This window comes from Astatotilapia calliptera, chromosome 2 (assembly GCF_900246225.1).
Source record: "Astatotilapia calliptera chromosome 2, fAstCal1.2, whole genome shotgun sequence".
NCBI classification, from domain to species: Eukaryota; Metazoa; Chordata; class Actinopteri; order Cichliformes; family Cichlidae; genus Astatotilapia; species Astatotilapia calliptera.
In genome coordinates this window covers 25999433-26019846 of record NC_039303.1, presented here as the reverse complement: position 1 = coordinate 26019846, position 20414 = coordinate 25999433, and the positions used below count along the sequence as shown (strand labels likewise).

General features: G+C 40.7%; 1 protein-coding gene across 4 annotated transcripts; it reads right to left on the bottom strand.

The window, feature by feature from the left end:
* Window positions 1-2379: 2379 nt before the first annotated feature.
* On the bottom strand, window positions 2380-13966 carry LOC113035127 (sterile alpha motif domain-containing protein 3-like). 4 transcript variants are annotated; one of them, XM_026190470.1, is made up of 6 exons: window positions 13646-13947; window positions 11945-12147; window positions 8028-9067; window positions 7675-7830; window positions 6570-6662; window positions 2380-3253 (listed from the first exon to the last, which is right to left on the bottom strand). In XM_026190470.1, exons 3-6 carry the CDS (start codon window positions 9057-9059, stop codon window positions 2975-2977), a joined length of 1560 nt encoding a protein of 519 aa, XP_026046255.1. In that variant the 5' UTR covers window positions 9060-9067; window positions 11945-12147; window positions 13646-13947; the 3' UTR covers window positions 2380-2974. The 4 variants fall into 4 exon arrangements, with proteins under 4 accessions (XP_026046255.1, XP_026046266.1, XP_026046246.1 ...); XM_026190481.1 differs by having other exon boundaries at window positions 11959-12147; XM_026190461.1 differs by lacking the exons at window positions 2380-3253; window positions 6570-6662; window positions 7675-7830; window positions 8028-9067 and having other exon boundaries at window positions 9074-12147; window positions 13063-13966.
* Window positions 13967-20414: the final 6448 nt, after the last annotated feature.

Here is a 20414-nt window from a genome sequence, read left to right as displayed (position 1 = left end):
AAAAGGTTGCAGTAACAATGTGTCAAGCGATAATATGTAAAACTGGGTTCGTTTTTGTTATGTATGGCTACAACACTTGGTCATCCCTTGAGCCAGGTTTTTTTTATGCCTGAATAAGTCAGAGGTGTTAATGTTAATGATTTATATGAAAAGAAAACGTAGAAAAACTGGACAACAAAAACGAGTGAAAAAGCATTAAGTGTCCAAACAAAAACATAGAAAGAGCTTCAGAAAACCTGCAGAATTATTGCTCAAGACCGCTTTAAAAAATGAAAAGAAAGTCTGGCTACTTAAAAAATAAAGGGCAGATTAAGACTTTTGCACAGTACTCTAAATATTACATTTTTCACGTGTAGTTACAGAAAATAATGCTTTAAATATTTGCAATTGCAACATACACACCATGTTTAAAAGGGACTGAATTAGGGCTACATCACAACTGTCTCACGCAACTCTGAAGGCAAAAATCCAAACTGTATTCCCACCAAAACCTTTACAAATAAAGTAGCACTATGCATCAGGCCTTTTATTACACCAAAATAGCTTGGAATAATTGTTAGTCTTTTTTTAGGGCAGTTTCTTTTATTAGAAAAAAAAAAAGACAAATGACCTTCTTTGTCTATGCGAATGGAGATTAATGGAGATTTATACCTTTAGGTAAATTTGAGTGCAGCAGTCTTGATGACTGTTCATCAGAAGGAAATTCAGGACGCCACTATAAAGGTCTCAGGTTTGTGCTCTTTCAGGCTTCGGTTGCTGAAGATGAGAGTGGTTTCATGTGGTGCAGCCTGTGACAAGACAAGGCATTGATGAAGGAAACAGCAGGGGCCACACACTCTACGTCCCATCTCCATGGTGCAACATATTAAATTCTCATTTACTGACAAAAGACATTCAGCCCTGCTGTTAGTCACACTAGTTCTACAACAAGTAGTGTCAGAATGAGAGATGGCCTCTCTTTGTCTTAATCACCGTTCAACATATTTGCTCTCTAAGCCTTTTTCAGTAGCTCCAAACATGAAATTTTAAATGCAGTAAAGGACAAAACTTATCAGAAAATTCATACTGAAGCACTTGCAGTAACAAGTAGGAAGATAGACACTGCTGAGTACTTTGATTGTTTTTTTTTTCATGTTTCACATCCAGGAAATGTAAATTTTCTCAACACATTTTGGTTCCTATGTTGACAGACTCACTATTTTCCATATCAAACGGGAATTGGAAAGAAAATCCTTTTACCAGAGGCATCAAAATTCCTACAGTACAGTAAGTGGTTTAAAAGCTGTGGACAAGGATAAAAAAAACACGACTGTCTGTTTAATGGGTGGATTTTGACATAGAAATACCCTAATCTGCTGTTTCTTCTGTTGTAAACAGAAGTACTCAAGAGAGCTTTGTCAAAGGCAGCGCCATCATTTTACTCTGCTGTTTCCCTACACTCTAATAAATAAAACATTGGTTCAAATAAAAAAAACATGTTAACGTTTTCCACTAGAATTTTTGAGTTAAGCCAACTTCTGGCAGAATAGCATTAATTCAAAGCAATATTTTTGAGTATGGTGAAGTAGCTTTTTTGGCCACAATTAAAAACATTCTTAAGTAAAATTAACTTAATAATTTTCGACTAGAACACAAAAATTTAAGTTGATCCAACGTGAATTTTATGTATAGTGAAGTTACTTTTTGGCCACAATTAAAAACATTCTTAAGTAAAATTAACTTAATAATTTTCGACTAGAACACAAAAATTTAAGTTCATCCAACGTGAATTTTATGTATAGTGAAGTTACTTTTTGGCCACAAAAAAAAAACACATTCTGAGTAACATGAACTTAATAATTGTCAACAAATACACAGGAATTTAAGTTGATCCAAGATTATATTTATGTATGGTGAAGTAACTTTTTGAACAAAATAAAACACATTTATAATTAAAATGAACTTAACTGTCGGCATAAATAGTATTTATATTGGTCAAATATGATATTTTGGTTACAGTGTAGTAATGTTTTGGTCCTACAGGAGATTCTATAAGGGCATTTACCTGTTTCCCAGCAGGCTAAGTCGCTCCAAAATACAACCTTGATCAAAAGCTGTGTCTTATAACCATGACTACCGCGTGGGCAGGCTCATGCATGGTGGTGCCTGCCCACAAAGAAGTCAAGGTTCTAAGACCTTAGAAACTTGTCGATCACTTTTTTCCCCAAACGAAGGTCAGCCTTAACATGCGCTCTGTGTGCTCTTGTGTCATGACCTTCAGAAAAAGAAATGGATGTTGTGTGTATTTGTTTGAATGCGGCAGATGTGATGCCAAATACCTGGACATCAGCTAAGGGACTCGTACCTGGTGCTTAGAAAGAATAGAAATTCAGACAGATGTATTCCAATGAGTTAGACCCATTTAATTACAATAACAAACATCACAATTCTTTAACGTGTGTGCGAAGTGCAAGATTTGTGGGCTTCAGTTTCCTAGAACACAAATTGCCCGCTGAAACTTAAGGAACTGTTTATTGAAATTGTAATACAACCTACTACTTGAATCCTCTTTTTTTTTTTTACTTTAACATGTGACAGTGAATCAAAACAAAAGATGACAGGCTGCTATACATTAAATGCACTAATTTAAACATAAAATGATCAAAGCTTCTTTCATTCAACTTTGTCAGCACTCTTACAAAGTATTCTTGATTCTCTTCTATATTTGACTTTTCACCCTCAAGATTAAGGCCAGCTAAAGAGGGTATTACACAAACTTTAAAACACACCAGTACCCTCAGAACACAGGTCATGGGAGAAATTAAACGCATTCCTTAAAAATGTGCAAATAACAGCATTTAAGACACGGCAAAACATTAACTCAGAAGACTTAAGAACAGCGCTTTAAAATTTAGTAAAACACATTCAAGTAGTGCCAGAAATGCAGGAATAATGATTTGTGAAACTCACTCACGAATGGTCTATCAAGTCTGCTCTAGAAAATACCAAACTTAAGATTCATTACTTTAGAGCTGGCTTTTTGTCCATCAAGCTCAAGGCATAGTTTTTGAAATACCTCAAAGGTAAATTTCAGCTGCTTGGGATAGGTAAGGTTCAGAGCGTAGATTACTCCCATCATCAAAGCACAGGATCTGGCAACATCAATCCTCTCCAGGATCTTGGATCCCTCAACGATGATGGTTGCAGGCCCATCACCAATGATAGCAATCTTCATGATTTGCATTGCAAGGTCTGCGTTGAGCTCCTCCTCATCCTTGTAGGAGAAATTAAATGTTAGGATGTATAAAATACATAGCTCAAGCACTTCAGGATGACGTGCATAAGGGAATGAACCACTATAGGTAGGAAAATAAGCTAAAACAGGTTGTCTTTTGTGTTTTTCAGTGATTTTACTTTGTCATTCTGTAAGTTTTAAAAGCTAAATTAAACCATAATCCACGTTTAAAATAAAAAATGTCTTGTTTTTCACAGTTTTGTTTTTCCACTTTGAAAAGAAAATCTAATAAATCATTTTTAAGGGTTATTCCACTTCTAAGTGAAATTTTATCTATTGCCATATTGTCACAGTTAGAAAGTGAGAAACATGCCTTTTGTAAACAGCACACTAATTCTCCTGATCCGGAAGCAATCCATTTGCTTTAGCAGAGCATAAACAATGTAAGTGAATAGCAGGTGCTAGCATGTTGTGTGCAAAAGTGATTAAAATGACTCAGTAATGAAAACAAATATTTCTTGGGAGCTCAGTAATCATGTTCACGGCAAATGAAAAGTGCAAAAGTAACACAGAAGATTTGCAGAAGCTGATTTAGACTTGAGACTACATTGCAGTTACGACAAACACTGCTGTAAACATCCACTGCATGGTGAATGGATATAACGCAACAGTTGAAAAAGCCTCCAGCTTCCATAAACAAACACACACAGCCACTACTATACAAGCATAGTAAGCTGCAGTAACAATGGATGGGTCTTTGATTTGTTGAAGAAATATTGCACAAATAGCATGTTGGTTTATAGACACTGGTCGGCAGTGGCTTCAACTGCTGTGTTATAACCATGTGGAGGCTTACAGCAGTGCTCTGTCGTAATGTAGTCCCAAGTCTAAATCGGCTCCTGAAAATCCTTCATGTCAATTCATACTTTTCATTTGCAGTCAGCATGATTGTTGAGCTCCCCAGGAATACTTGGTATCATTATTGAGTGATTTTAATCACTTTTGCACACAAAATGCTAGTACCTGCCATTCACTTCCATTGTTTATGCTCTGCTAAAGCTGCTGCCAGATCAGGAAAATGACTGCGCTGGCTACAAAATTTTTTATCCTGTGTGTTTATGTTGCACCTTATCACGGAAACAGGTTTCTATTCAGCAAATTATGTTCAATGACAATGGCAATAAACATCTTTGGATTGTAATTCTGAAATGCTTTTTTCTCACTTATACATGGCAATAGACATATCTTCACTTAGGGTTGGAATGTCCCTTAACTCATTCAGTGCCAGCCACTCTCAGATTTCATACCCCCCTCAGTGCCAGAGATATTTAGCATTTTCGCTGATTTTGAAGGCTCACAGAATATTTTGTTCTATGACTATGTGAATTCTGAAACCACCATGACAAAAATGAGTCTCTCTTCCCCACCCCACCTCCGAAGTGGCCCGAGTGAGCCCCAGGCTCCAGGCCCCGATAAGCAGCCGCCAACGAGTGAGCCGGTGTGTACCCGGACGCCCACCCCCAGATACAAAGAACCACCAACGCACCGACACCTGAGGGAGTCCGCCACCGGCAGGGGAAGTGGTGGTGGGTGGAGATAGGCCTCCAAACCTTGGAGGGCCCGAGATGTCCCCAGAGAGGTGGCGTCTGATACCCAACCTGACATATAGACACAAACATACAGGCACACACAGACACAAACATCCATTCCCACCCTCATGCTCTCATGTGCACTTCACACTCAATCGACGTGGAGACAGACATAAAGAGACGCTGTACACACGATCACACTCCCCAAGCGTACTCTACAAACCGGGTCTAGGTACCCCTGCCCCTGGAGGGGGGAACTGCACCCAGACCCAGGTGGTGTTACCCTTTTCCCTGCGGTGGGGAGAGGCAGACCGCCCCGACTCCGCAGCAGCAGGGAGGCCCCACACCCCAGACCGCAGTCGGACGGCCAACTCCTCCTAGCCCCCCCGCTCCAGCAGGCCGCAGAGAATGGGGGTGAGAGAAGACTCCAAACCTCCCTCCACCCGCTCATTGTAGTGTTGATGCATGTGTGTTCTAAGGTGCATTTAAAACCCAGGAGGGCATGGAGCTACCTGCCAGAGAGCAGCAGGTAAGCGCATAGTCCCTCCTGTTAGCCCTCAATGTCTACGTGTATTTAACATTGAGAGGTGGGCAACGACGCCAGGGGTGAGGTGTACACCCTGATGATAACTTGGACTCCGTGTATCGTGCCCACCCCCAAGATCCTATATGTATGTGTAATGAGGGTGTGAGTAATGTGAATGTCTAAGTTGTGGGATAAAATTGAGGCAGAGGTAGCCAGAAGGGGACGGGGGGTAGCCTCCTCTGCACCCTAGTGACATACCCCTACTCCGAGGCCCTGCATGTGTGGGTGGTTGTGGTGGAGTGGGAAGAGGGAGGCAGCCGGAGATGGGGAGGGAAGGAAGGGAGGGGCAGGTGACCCCTCCCTGGGGCCAGCTCCCCCGCTGACCCCAGTAGGCACCCCCATACTCCGCGACCCGCCAGGGAAAGGGGGCCCAGGCCCATCCAGACCGGGGCCCAGCGCAGCAGCGCCCCCCGGCCCCACAGAGCCCGGGACAGTCCACCCAACCCCATCACAGAGAAAACTGCACCCACCCCACCATCCACTCATCTTCCAGACTACATGAGACAATAGACGCCCAGGGTGAGATCTTCCTCCACCTCTCCTGTATCTCCCCCTCCTGCAGAGAGTTCCTGAGTGGAGGAAAGCTCCTGCAAGGTGTGGCAATCTCCCCCACCGGTTGAAGAGCCCCACAGGCGGCTCGACACACCGGCGGCACCCTGCGCCAGGGATGGGCCCCCATGCACCCACCCGCCCACAACCCCGGCAACACACAAACCAGGACCCAAGGCCCGGCCAGGGCCCCGGCCCAGAGACGGATCGCCCCCAGAACCTCACGCCTTCAGAAGTTTCTAACAGGAGATACTGGTCAGATAAATCCGGTTCATGTTCACTGGAATTGCTAGAAAAACCATGACGTCAGGCTGCAGACACCTCAAGCTCGAAATGACGAGCTGGATCAAAAATCGTGCCACAATACTCGTTCTCAGTAGAGCCGACTGTCACGCTGGTGGGATTTTATCCATGTAATCAACTCCACCACCTTCTCAATTCAATAAAAAGCTCAAGAGGCGTCTATGGCACTGAGCGTTCGGATTCATTTTGACGTCTAAAGACGTCTATGGCACTGAATGACTTAAATACTCAACCCTGAACAGAAAATCCAATGAACAAAACACAAAGACCCTACAGAGACATGCATTCAAAACTAAACAAAAAATTAAAAACCAACTCAAGTACTTACGCTGTATTGTTTGAAAAGATCCTCCTCCTTCTCTCCAAGATAGACTATGAGGCAGCGAATAGCAATTTCTCTGCGCTTTTCAACTGTGTTGTCCTGATTGATAGAAAAAAATAGATGTGTTAAAAAAAAATCAGATGTAAGTAGCTTACTTCATATACTGAAAATTATATCCATAATGATATAGCATTTTTTTAAATTAAATAATAAAAAAGTTCATTTGGAATAAGGTGGAAAAGGTGATCTGGCTATTCTCCTGAGTTTCTTATTGTTTGGGACCTGCTTACTCCGCACACAGTGGGGGCATGGCTGTCTCACTCTGCGGAGACCTGAGAAACGCTGCGCTTGTAACCTGGACATTCCTTCTTCATAAGTAAAAACACTAAAATAAAGATACATTTTGTTGTACTTGTGCTCTGAACTTGTATAATAACAATAAATATCCATTCATTCAATTACAATGTAACTGGCACAGATACAGTCTTCCTCCATGTTATGTATTGTTAACGTTCTTGCGCGTGTGAAACACTTTATGTAAATCATAGAGCTTTATTTTAAAATAATAAAAAGTGTATATTGTACAGACGACATATTTTCTTCTTTTGCCCTGCCCTAGATGCAAGTGTAACCAAAATATGAACAATTTTGGAAAAAAATAGTGTTAGTATACAATGGACCTTCTTCAAAGCAGCCATATCAACATTTGAGATGGTAAATGGTAAATGGCCTGCATTTGTATAGCGCTTTTCTAGTCCATAGGACCCCAAAGCGCTTTACACTACATTCAGTCATTCACCCATTCACACACACATTCACACACTGGCGATAGCAAGCTACATTGTAGCCACAGCTGCCCTGGGGCGCACTGACAGAGGCGAGGCTGCCGGACACAGGCGCCACCGGGCCCTCTGACCACCACCAGTAGGCAAACACGGGGTTAGTATCTTGCCCAAGGATATTTGGCATGCAGCCAGGATGCAGCCTGGGATCGAACCACCGACCTTCTGATTAGTGGCTGACCTGCTCTGCCACCTGAGCTACAGCCACCCACATGAAAAAAGTAAGGCAGATGCAAATAAAGGTCTATTCATAAAGTTATTCATTATACCTGCAGAAGCATGTCCTTAATCTGCCTCATCCTCAGACCTGCAGCTCCTCCTTTTGACAGGGTCAAGGCCATCAGTTTTGGGGTGCATTGGTCAAGCCTGGCCAGAAAGGTTGATTCAAGGCTGACTGTTGTTATCCTCTTAAATTCTTCACATATCTGCAGGGCACACCAGAATAAAATACAACAAGAGACATAAGCATAAATAATTCCAAATCCAAATGTGCATTTGTAAACATTTAAATGTATTAGGTGTAAATATATGCATTTCTAAATTTTTTATTTATCTGACTTCTAGTTGTAATTTCATCAATCCCCAACACAAAAACACTGGTTTAATAAACATTTTCTCTCACCTGTACTTCGCTAAAAAGAGCAGGCCAGCGCTTCATGAAGTCACTGATGGCAGGGGCCTCTTTCACTATTTCCTCCCGACGAAGGCTGAACGTCTTGTCCATTTTCTGAGCTACCATTCTGGAGTTGTCCCTTTTCATCACTTCACTCAGTAGCTCGATTCTCTCTTTTTCCAAACTTTCACTAGTTTCACCTTGAGCATGAGGGGGTAGGTAGTTCACCTCAGCCTTCTTTGGTTTTTTGACATTCTTTGCCGGGTATTGGTCACATGTCATTTTCCTCTTAAGTGAGTTTACTTCAACTTCAGGGCAGCCGAGACCTCTAAGCTTGCTTCTGAAATTGTTCATCTTGTACTTTAGACGCTGCGCCCACCCATAGCATCCATTGAAGGACCCTGGTTCTTTCAGGCAGGGATGCTTTAGAGTCAGGGCCTCTGCAACCTCACTGATCTGCAGACTGGATGGATAAGCAGTATACTTATAAATAGCTTCTGCTAGTTTTCTAAGTATGTCAGGAAGCAGTGGAATTAAATCTTTTGTAGGGAGAAGAGTCCCATCTTTTTGGAAGCGCTCGTTGGCTGACCGAATTTGGATCTCTGTGAGGTCAGAAAACCTGGGAATCTGAAATTGAACAGGCCAGCGCTGGTAACGGTGCCCTGGACTATCTTCAGATGTGGAAAGAATCAGAGTGTCATTAGTTGACACAGATGAGGTGTCAACAGAGTCCTCCTCAGATGGATTATCAGTCACGTTGGTCACATCACTTAAGGTCAAGGTTATTGTAGGCTCCTGGTCCTGGAGAAACACAATCTTGATTGTGTCCTTGTCCTTAAGGTCAGTTGTCGAAACAAGGGTAAAAAACTCATCACCAAAATCAGCATCTTTATAGTGAAGACAGAAGTCTCTTGTAATGGAAAAGGTATCACGGATGGCTGAATAAAGGTCATCCACCGTTTCTGGGATTCCAGATGGTAGTACAACTTTACGGACATCATGATCTGCAAGGATCACTCGAAGTTGAGACGGTTGTGACATTAGGTAACCTGTAGACCAAATTTTTGACATGTTTCTGTAATTCTTAGTAACAGCGAAATAGTGCATAATATAATAAAATTTGATCTCCATGTATGGAAACTAGGAGCCAATTAACTATATGCCATCTCTGAAAATAGTAGAAAGACTGAGATTTGGGTTTGTCTTTTTTCAGCTGAAAATCTCCACACAAAGTATGGAAATCATTTATGGAACATAAATGCTGCACTTAAGAGTCATAATGGTTGTTCCGCCACAAATGTAAGAAATCAAGGGGACCGTGTCTGATAACTCAGCTGCCTCTATGACTTTCACTGTACCAGTTTTCTCAAGCACATAGCTCCTTAGATGTTCAATTGACCAAGCAGTTACACCTTTCACTATGAATCCCACATTGCCTTTCAAAACCACAATCTGGATCAACTCCCCAAAATCTGGTAGACCACCAGTGGAACCATAAGCCAGGATCGTTCCACTAGTGTACTTGGTGCCTCTGTAACACACACTTTTGGCTATCTGGACACATGTCTCACCAGGAAACTTAGCCTGCAGTGCTTCTTGGATATCCTCTCGCAGCACACTAACATCCATTGTAGACAGTGTTGTAGCCTGTAGTAATGGTCTGACAGCTCTGGAATCATGTTGGTTATAAGCAAGCAACAACTGATGCTTCATGGCCAGTGACAGCAGAATATTTCTAAAACTACGAGTATGTCTGACAACACGCTTGAAAAAGCTGTGCTTTGCCTCAAACCGCATTGTCCACAGTGACACCAGAGGACCATAAGCCCTGATAAGTTCTGGATAATGTTCTAGGAAATGGTGTTTTGGAATGAGGCGTTGCTCTGGAAAAACCATGAGAAACCTGTGTTTATGCTCAGATATCTTACTGTCCAGGAAGCAAATGGTCTCCTCTGTGTGCACTTGATTCACAACAAGCTCAACAATGTCTCGAAGCACAAGAAGCAATTCCCATGCTGGGTCAGCCTCAGGGATTTTTGATCCAACCATGAGTGGCAAGAGACGAAGCAAAGCCCAGTTCTCGTGGGCATTGCCCCCCACACTTTTCCGTTGGGCAAAGTTCACAGGAACAAGCTGTGGTGCATTGGTTTTGTCCGACCATTTATAGGGGAACTCTTTGATGCATTTGTTCAGCTCTTCAAGAGTGAAGTATTTGTTGTGAATGAATAGTCTTAGGCACAGTGCTATTTCTAGGGGCACTACACCTTCAAAGAGATCATGCAACACATCAGGTGGATATCCAGACAAAACATGAAAATATTTAAGTTTTGCCGTCAGTGCACACTGTCTCTTCACTCCATAAACATGCATCAAACTGTTATTTTCCTGTAAAGCCTGGACATGCAGTGTGTGTTGTTCCGCTGTTCTGGGTGGGAATGCCTTATTTCTCACTTCACCATCTTGAAATTGTGACTTTTCACCAAGACAAAACCTACAGACATATGAACTGGAAAAGCTCTCAACAAATCCCCCCATAGAATGGGCACCAAGGTTGTCTGCAACTACACTAAACACTGTGCCTTTGACTCTTCTACCCAGTGATGGAACATACAGTCCTTCCTCCTCTAAGACCACAAGATCTTTGAGCAGTGGCTCTAACACAGCGCTGTAACCAAATCTCTTTACATCCTCAGCCTTGCAAAGAATTGCTAAGAAGATTGAGTTTAGCTCAGATCTGAGCAATGAAGGGACATCAGCTAACACCCAATATACAGATGTGATTTTGTGTTTTTTCCTGGATGTACCGAGAGGATTACAAATCTCAAAGTCATCCACATTTAGCGCAATTGTAAGGTCATTTTTTGAGAACAACTCGTTGGTTTTGTAAAAGGTGCCGTCATGAAATGAGTTGTACACAGTTCTCTGCACCTCTGCTTCACTCAAGATCAGGTCTAGTATATCTTTCCTGCTAAGAACCTGAAGTAAAGACTTTAGAATGGGAACATACTGGAAGCTACTCTCTCCAGTAAGAATATACTCAATCGGCTCCACGACAGAAAAGTGTTCATTAAAATACTTTCTTCTTTTGAAGGCAGAAGAGAGAGGACCACCATCACAAAGGGCAGCGCTAACAGGGTTAGCAACACATATGTTGTTCACCATTTCAGACACAATGGCTTCATCAACTTCACAGTTGTGTCTCTTCAAGCAGGACTGTAAAATGTCTTTCATGATGGGAGCGGAAGCTGAATGACAAATAAAATGCAATGACTCTACAAGCTCATCAATGCATTGGTTGGGAACATGAAATGAACTCTCTAATTTCAACATCAAATGAGCCAAGCTTCTTTCAATCAACTTTGGCAGTACATTCACATCATCATCTCTAAACTCCTCAATGTCAGATTGTTCACCCTCCTGATTAACTACATCGCTGCACTGATCTGTTTGTAAAGGCTTTTCAAACCTCTTTAAAACGTCTTCTTTAAACTCATCTAAAGAGTGGGGAGTGTGCTTGCGATGTTTATGTGACGCAAATGTTCCATAAATGTTAGTTTTGAAATTACAATTTTTGAAAACACAGGACACAGTTTCTTGCTTTTTCAAATGTTGACGAAGGTGTTCAAAATACTCTTTTTCAGTGGAAAATGTGCCCACATTACAGAACTGGCAACAGAAACTGAGTATTTCAGAGGTTCTCACTGTTGAGTGAGTTGAGTGTTTCCTTGATATGTGTGATTTTAGGCTACCCCATGACTTAAATGAACAAAAACAATCTAGGTAAGGACATGGCAGAGGCTGTACACTGGGGATATGGCGTAACCTATAATGTTTCATCAGCTCTTCCTTAGTGGAGGTTGCAAATTTACAGATTTTGCAAGGCCAATCCATACTTCATGATTCTGAATTACTCAATTCAAGCTTACTTGTTAAAGCTTACTTCAGAAGGTCCCTTGGTATTCGATACCAGGAGAAGATGATGGTTTGAGCCTTTGTCCTGGCAAGAAACACAGCAAAGTAACTGAATATTTTGGTGAGATTCCCACTTTCTTTAGAAGGCTGACCACGTCTTAACTGGAACCCCTAGATCTGCAACGCCAGGACAGTGTATAACACCAGAAAGTCGTGCCTGCACAAAAATACAAAAGATGGTATTTTCAACTTCACCTGTGAGTCTTCAATACAGTGAATCAGTTTCACCTGTCAAAGCTGTGTAAGCTAGAACCAAACATTCAAAACTACATAAACCTGAATACACTGGGTACTGGAAAGCCTAACGTGGCTTTCCATAGATCAAATATACATAGAGGTGACATGGACTGGGCCAGTCTGTTGGAGCGTGTATCCCCCACCGACCGCGATCTTGGAGGGGTCTCCACTCGCCCCCAGTGCATGTATTTCTACTGAGGAATATGTTAACTCAAAAAGACAAAACTACATACATACATGCATACATACATACATACATACATACATGCATACATATTTTTTTTTTTTTTTTTTTTATCAACAAAAGCAAACATAAGGTGTGGCATGACAGGACAGAATCATTTCTGACAGTAAATACGAAAAAACCCCAAACTTTTTATACACAAGCTACAATGTCAATAATCCCACTTGATCTGTTTTCATTTCATTCTCCAAAACCAAATTAGAATCAGTGCTGAGTCAGCAGCTATGGTCATTTTTGTGCACCCTAGTGTTGCAAAAACTGGCATACTACTGAAACCATATGTGGGATTATTGACCTTTCTTGCCTTATCTGTTTGGAAAAATATTTAAACATTTTCCTTATTTACCATGGGTGAATACATTCCTCAGTAGAAAAAAAATGCACTGGCGGCGAATGGGGACCCAACCAAGATGGTGGCCCGCTATTGATTTTTTTCTTACTTTCAAACTTTATTGAGGCATATCAATGTTACAGCCAGTGCCAATGCACGTCGCCTCTACGTCTCTACAAAACACGGAAAGTCCCCAAAAATTAGGGACAGCTAACTACCCTACCATATGCGGCACAGTGCACTTTAGTCTGGTCTTTTACCTGTGAAAATAGGCCGAGCAGCCGGTGAAGAACCGCTCTTAGCGGTCAACAGACACACCGGACTAATAGCGACGGCACTTCCTGCGCAGAAGCCAATGGGGTTCAACTTCACCCCGTAACGTTACGAAAATTTAGAAGCGTTTCTTAACAATTACTAACATAAAATGCTTCCCTTCAAAAAATAAATTTCACATTTCAAAAATAAAATCACAGTGAACACAACTTAGCTTGGCTAGCTACGTTAGCATAGTAGTTTGCGCCGGGGCTAACAACGTCCGCTATCTTTTAAAAATTATAAGACAATTACAGTGGTCTGCATTAGAGTATACTCTAAAATTTAACACTGACGTTATAACATCAGTGTTAAAATTTAACACTGACATTATAACGTCAGTTTTAAATTTTCCAAAAAGAGCCCAACAATTTATGCTATCGTGGAATTAGCTGCTGTGTGTATATTAAAACACACAAACGCGGGGGCAAGCTAAGATGTATGTTATGTATGTTACGTCGTTGTTTTAAAGTAAACTAACAAAATCCAGAGCGACTGCAAATATGTGTAATTTCGCATAAAATTACTCACCGTTCGCAACGAACACAGCTCTTGATAAAACTTGAACACGTGCTGTTGAATATGTCCGCTTGAGTAGAAGAAGGGAACTGTGAGCTGTTTACACGTCATCAAGTTGTATTTTACATTGACAGAACTTAAAATTATATTGTTTTTTGATTAAAAGAAGATTTTAAATTCAGACAAATCACGATTATATATTGAGTAAAGAGGCATAATTTATGTGTCACCCGAACTCAATAAAATAAAAATTTTAATTAGGAAGTCTAACAGTATTTATGAACTTGATTTTTTATTTCACAACAACATATATATGTAAGTAATGACTAAAGGTCACATTAATTACTTTTTAGAGTGTAACTAACCCAAATGCTTTTTGGTAATTTCATTTCTCACTGTGCAGTTGGCTGTGTATTTTAGCAAATTTAAGCCTACGTGTTGAGTTACACAGTTATTAACAGTGAAGGTACACACATGCCTCTAACCATTTTTATTTAATTTCATTTAGAAAAACAACCCCTAGCTGCCTGGCTCGCACCCTTCAATTTTGAATACAGCTTAAACCAACAATACAAGAATTAGTACAAAGTAAAGGGCCTCAAACCGCCCTTAAGTTTTAAGGAACACAATTATTTACTTTGGCCTTTTTCAAAGCCAGAATTGTTATAAGAGCATCAGTATTATTTCATTGATTTTTGAGTGTTCATAATGTTTTGGCTCGCTGAGTGGTAATAATTAGAGTATTAATGTGTACTAATATAAACTTAGGAGGGATACACACATTTTTTTCTTGTAGTTCTGTGACTTTGTATCATACACCCAGCAGCCAATTTGTTAATACAGGCATCCAATCAGATAACCACATGGCAGAATTTATGTGTCGTTAGGAATGAACACAAGCTCAAGACCTCCTGGAGCTCACACTGAACATGAGGATGAGGAAGAAAGTAGATTTAAGTGACTTTAAATGTGACATGATTGGTGGTTCTACATGTGCTGGTCTGAGTATTTCAGAAACTGCTGATCTACTGAGATTTTCCCACGCAACCATCACTTTACAGAGAATAGTTTGAAGAAGAGAAATTACCCATTTAGCAGCAGTTCTCTGGGGGAGAATGGCAGAGTTCAGAGAAGAATGGCCTATCTACATTAAGGTAATAGGAAAGAAACAGTAACTCAAATAATCACTCATTACAGCCAAGATATGTGAACATGCAACACATCAAACGTTCAGGGAGATGAGCAACAGCAGTACAAAACAACCCTGGGTTTCACTCCTGTCAGCTAAGAACAGGAAACTGAAGCTACAATTTGCACTTGCTCCTCAAAATTAGACAACAGAAGATTGGAAAACAGCACCCGGTCTGATGAGTCTTGTTTTCGACTGGAACATTCAGAGGTTAGAGTCCAAATTTGGCGCAAACAACATGAAGGCATGGATCCATCCTGCCTCGTATAAACAGTTCAGGCTGATGCTGCTGGTGGTGTAAGGGTGCGGGGGATATTTTCTTGGCACACTTTGTATGTCATTATTGTTGCTGATCATGTCCATTCCTTTATGATCACACTGTAACTGCTGTATCTTCTGATGGATGCAGGATTAAGGTCCATCTCATGATGGCTTCTTCACCGTGAAAACGAGTTTGGTGTACTTAAATGACCTCCATGGTCTCAATCTAATAGAGCACCTTTGGGATGTGGTTGAATGGGAGATTGATATGGATGTGCAGCCAACAAATCTGCAGTGCCCGTGTGATGCTATTACATCTATATGGAACAAAAATCTCAGAGGCAACTTTCCAGCACCTCAATGAATCTATGTCAAAAAGTAGTAAGGCAGTTCTGAAAGCAGAAAAGGATCTAACCCAGTACTAGCAAGCTGTACTGAAAAGCCTGGGGAATGTATGTCTAATATATTTTATTTCAGTTATTTCAATGGGTGATTGCAAAATCAACACGGTGGTGCACTGGTTAGCGCTCTCCAGGTATTCCTGCTTCCTCTCACAGTCCAAAGACATGTAGTTGGTGGGGCTAGGTTAATTAGTTATTCTAAATTTCCCAAATGGTGTGAATTGGAGTGCAAATGGTCCTCTGTCTCTCTGCGTCAGGCTGGCAACCTGTCAATGGTGTACCCCGCCTCTCGCTCTATGGTGGTTGGGCTAGGCTCAACACCCCCCCCCCCCCCAGTGAGGATAAGCAAAAGAGAATGGATGGATGATTGCAAGATTCATTTTCTTGTTTGTTTATTTTTTTCTTTAATTATACCCACATATTTTTTTAATTAATGGAATATAAAACAGGAGTCATCACATTCCCATGATCTCCCATATGTAACCTAATACTGATTTGGTTGCATGATGGAGAAAAAAAAGGTTCTGCTTTAATCAAGACTACTATTGTGGTGCCATTCTAAATAAACTTCATGATTAATGTCTTTCTTACCCCTTAGTGTCTTTTTTGGTTATGTAGATACATAATACCAGGTTGTAGCGATCAAGAAAGTTTGGTTGTGTTGACTTTCAGGTTATATTTGAAGCATAAACTTTTCAAAAAATACCCTAAGCAACAAATCAAACAAAACAGCAATAACAAACCACAAAATGCATCTGACAAAGTCTGAATCATTTATGTGAAACCAGTGGAGACTTTGGTCATTCAGAAGTTTATCTTATCGCTCTGCATGCAGGCTTAAGTCTGCAAGGTCTTTAATTCTGCAAACTGGTGCAACACCCGTATGTTAAGAATGCCTTGATTCAACTGAGTGCAATGTTTCTTACAACATGACCAGAAATTTGCATTAAAAAAAATAAATTAAAAAAAACCCTTTTCAGAAACATTTGTTTCTGTAAGATAAACAGGAACAATAGAGAAGTTCAGCAATAACTGGCAGTGGTTTCCTCAGTGTGCAAAATGACTGTTTATGCTTAATCAGGAACTTTTAGGACTTATAATGGGAACAGAACAAATAAATAGCAAAAACTCAGACACAGAATGAAGAATCTCCCTAAAAGAGAAAGACATTTAAACACACATTTCTCAGCTGATGGTAATATGAAGGTTTACCCTCACACCTACATAAGATCTGCTGGAAACACTGTATTTACAAAGTGAAGCCTTTTATAATAGAAACCTGATTGGAATAATGACTGCATTCTGTATCGCAAAATATTAAAATATGATTGTTAACATTTCCTTGACACACTGCCCAGTGTACTCTGCATTCACGGCCGGAGTAGGTCTGTGATATTGCCTCGCCTTTACTCATTCACCTTGTTCACAGCAGCTTTGGGTGACAAACCCAAACGGAGCATAACACGCTGAGGAGTGTTGCAGGGAGAGGTATTGGTGCCCAGAGAATGAAAGCTGTTCGCGTTCGACACGCTTATGTCAATGAACTGTGATCTCCTAAAGACACTACAACCCCACTGGACACAGTTTCAACTGTGTGAAGCCTCAGGGGCATGCCAGGCCTGATGATGAGTGTGCTACGCAGCCATTCTCCATTTGAAGGCTCATGTGAAATTCATGTACCTGAATCTTTTTTCAGGATGATGCATGCGTGGAGAGAGAAAAGAAAACACCACAAACTTTTATCCACCTGTTTGCCAAATTGATGATTAGTTAACAGCGAGGGCCAATAAATACAGTTAGTATTGGGTCCAAGCTTATATTGGCTATTTCTTAACAAATTCTTATCCCTTCACAATAAAATAGAAAAGAAACAACAGTGTTGCCACTGCATAGTTAGTTTAATGCTAGTTAAACTATTTTTAATTGAACTATACTACTACTCCTTATATGCTTTGTGTAAGTGAAGAGTCTTTTGATATATGTTTCTAGGGCTTCAGCATGTACAGAGATTAAAAACACTCTTCTGAATAGAGATGGTTTACTTTTAGGAATAAAGAGGTTTTAGTTTAATTTGTTGCACTTTCCTGTTAACAACAAACAGTGTATCTCTAAGCTTCAAATGAACATTTCTTTCTTTTAAATAAAGACAAAGCTCTACGGAGAGGGGTTATTTATAAGACAACATTCTATCCTACTCCTTTTTTTTTAACAAAAAAAAAAAAAAAGATAACTTGGCACCTACTAATTTAATTGCCTTTAAATCTGGTCATTTAGAATAATTTACTCTTTCGGTTCAGCGCTGTGGGTGGCTTGTTTCATATATTATTCTGTGGAATAACAAAGGTGTTAAAATTGGGGCCATTGTAGAAATAAATCATTTCATAGAGCAGTACATCAGTGTTTTGACTCTGTCTTTAGAGCTGAGTGAAAATCCCATTACCAATTATCGCAGCTGCCTGTTACCACATGAGGGTAAAGCTGTTATTATAATGCAGGTTCTCTTTTCTTTTTTTTAAGACAAAACATTCAGTAGCAACAACCAGAGGTAAAAGCGACTGTTTGCACAAATCATTTTTCTTCATTACTTGCTCTGCAAAAGCAAGAACCATGTAAATGACAGCTACATTCAAGGGGCGATCGTGGCTCAGGGGGTTGGGAATCGCATCTGTAACCGGAAGGTCGCCGGTTCAATCCCTGGCCTCTCTGTCCTGGTCGTTGTGTCCTTGGGCAAGACACTTTACCCTACTTGCCTACTGGTATTGGCCAGAGGGGCCGATGGCGCGATATGGCAGCCTCGCTTCTGTCAGTCTGCCCCAGGGCAGCTGTGGCTACAACTGTAGCTGCCTCCACCAGTGTATGAATGTGAGAGTGAATGAATAGTGGTATTGTAAAGCGCTTTGGGTGCCTTGAAAAGCGCTATATAAATCCAATCCATTATTATTATTATTATTATTCAAACAGCCAATTTAAATATATTTGTGAGTATTTTTGTCTCCTGGATTTTCTGGGAGTCGTCCTCTAAAACTGAAGAAATCGAAAACATGTTTCCTGTCTCCCCTCTACTGCTGATAGCTGTCATGTGACTCTTCCTCATATTCATCTGTATAGCTCTTTATAATTTAGTACCATAAAAAAGTTAAAAAAAATTTGACTTCAAAACAAATCACAAGTGGCAGATTATTTTACAGGCCAACGTCAAATATGTTGGAGGCTGTGGACCTGCTCTGCCTCATCGTTTGCTAATTGGAAGGTCGGCGGTTCTATCTCTGGCTCCTCAAGTCTGTATGCCAAAGTGTCCCTGGGCAAGACACTGACCTGAACCAAATTGCCCCCTGATGCATCATCAGTGTGTCAGTGTGTGCGTGATAGGTAAAAGCACTTAAAGTGCACAGAGTGAGGCACAGTGTTAATTAGTGAAAGCGGCTTGTTGTGTAAAAGCTCTGTGTGAGAGAAAGGGGCTATTTAAATAGCAGCTATTTTATCCAAAGCCCTGAAGGTCATTTTGGTACTTAAAATAAGGTTTCTAGATTCAGTGTGCTACAAGTATTTGATTTGAAATGGATCTAAAGACTTGTGTGACAGGAAATAACAATGTGATGTAAATCACTGTGACACTTTATAAACATTGTGCATTTTCATGGACTTTTGAATGTAACATTCAAATTTGCAGAGCTGTCAGTGTAAATTCATATAAAAATGTGAGTTCATTGGTTGAAATATGCCATCATGTCCTAACAGCATTTATATTCTTATTGAATCAGTGACCTGTAGTGTGCTGATCGGAGTCTACAAAAGACCCATCTGAAATATTCTTGCAACAATCGTGAGATAATCTTGAAACGCAAAGATAAATTTAATAAAATTCTTCAACACTCATTTCTTCTAACATTAAATGGGCCACATTGACTGAATGGGGAAAATGGCATAAAGCAGCGGTCCCCAACCCCCGGGCCTCGGACCGGTACCGGTCCGTGAGTCGTTTGGTACCAGGCCGCGAGAGTTGAGGCTCAGGTGTGAAATGGTGTGTATGGTTTTCAGCGTTATTTTGTTATCGTTTTGATCGTTAACTCGGTTTTCCTGGGTCTTTTCACGTGTGTTATGAATAAATCTTCTTTTTTTCGGTACTGGTACTAGTTTTATTTTGTTGTATTTATCCGCGACACCTTAAAGGCCGGTCCGTGAAAATATTGTCGGCCATAAACCGGTCCGTGGCGCAAAAAAGGTTGGGGACCGCTGGCATACAAGATAAGTACAATCTCTAAATAGTGCTCATAGAGCTCATGCATTGCACTAGCGCAAGCTGGTGCTAGCACTATCAGTATTTAAAAAGAGAGCACAGTGAAAAAATTGTATGAGATTAGGTTTTGTAAATCACCTGTAAAACCTGTAAAACTAACCACAGCTACGAGCGCTACCTGGGGTTTGCACTCAAACACTGCTTTGCCCCATTTAGTAAATCTGGCCTCTATGTGTGGGTAGCTTTACTCATGATTTATAAAAGTTTCGCTGTTTTCTAGATGATGAGGTCTTTTGTTGTTAAATATCAGTGGAATTGCATGTGTGATGATCCACCCTATGTTATGCCCCTTGAGAAAGGAACTGCCTAAAACACATATGGAACAGGGTCATCAGCAAAAATCTCTTTACCTACACTGCCACCTTCAATGCAATCGTGTCACTGTGCTTTCTTTGTGAATAATGCTTTTTTTATGCTAAAACCCAGTTTGCACTGGTGCAACACGTTAGTAAATCTGGCCCTATGTATGTTAAAAGGCTTACCGAATCATTTACGATCTTAAAACATGTAAACATTAGTATCGCAAAATACAGAATGGGATCTTTACTGGATACATATTCTAATGCCTACAAGTGTCTCGACAACATCAAAAGACTGAGCTGAGCGAAAGCTCTCCTCTTTCAGTTTCTGGGT

What these genes read in the sequence shown, in the direction of transcription:
- LOC113035127 (XM_026190461.1), bottom strand. Translation starts at nt 11,909, where the DNA reads ATGGATTGGCCTTGCAAAATCTGTAAATTTGCAACCTCCACTAAGGAA.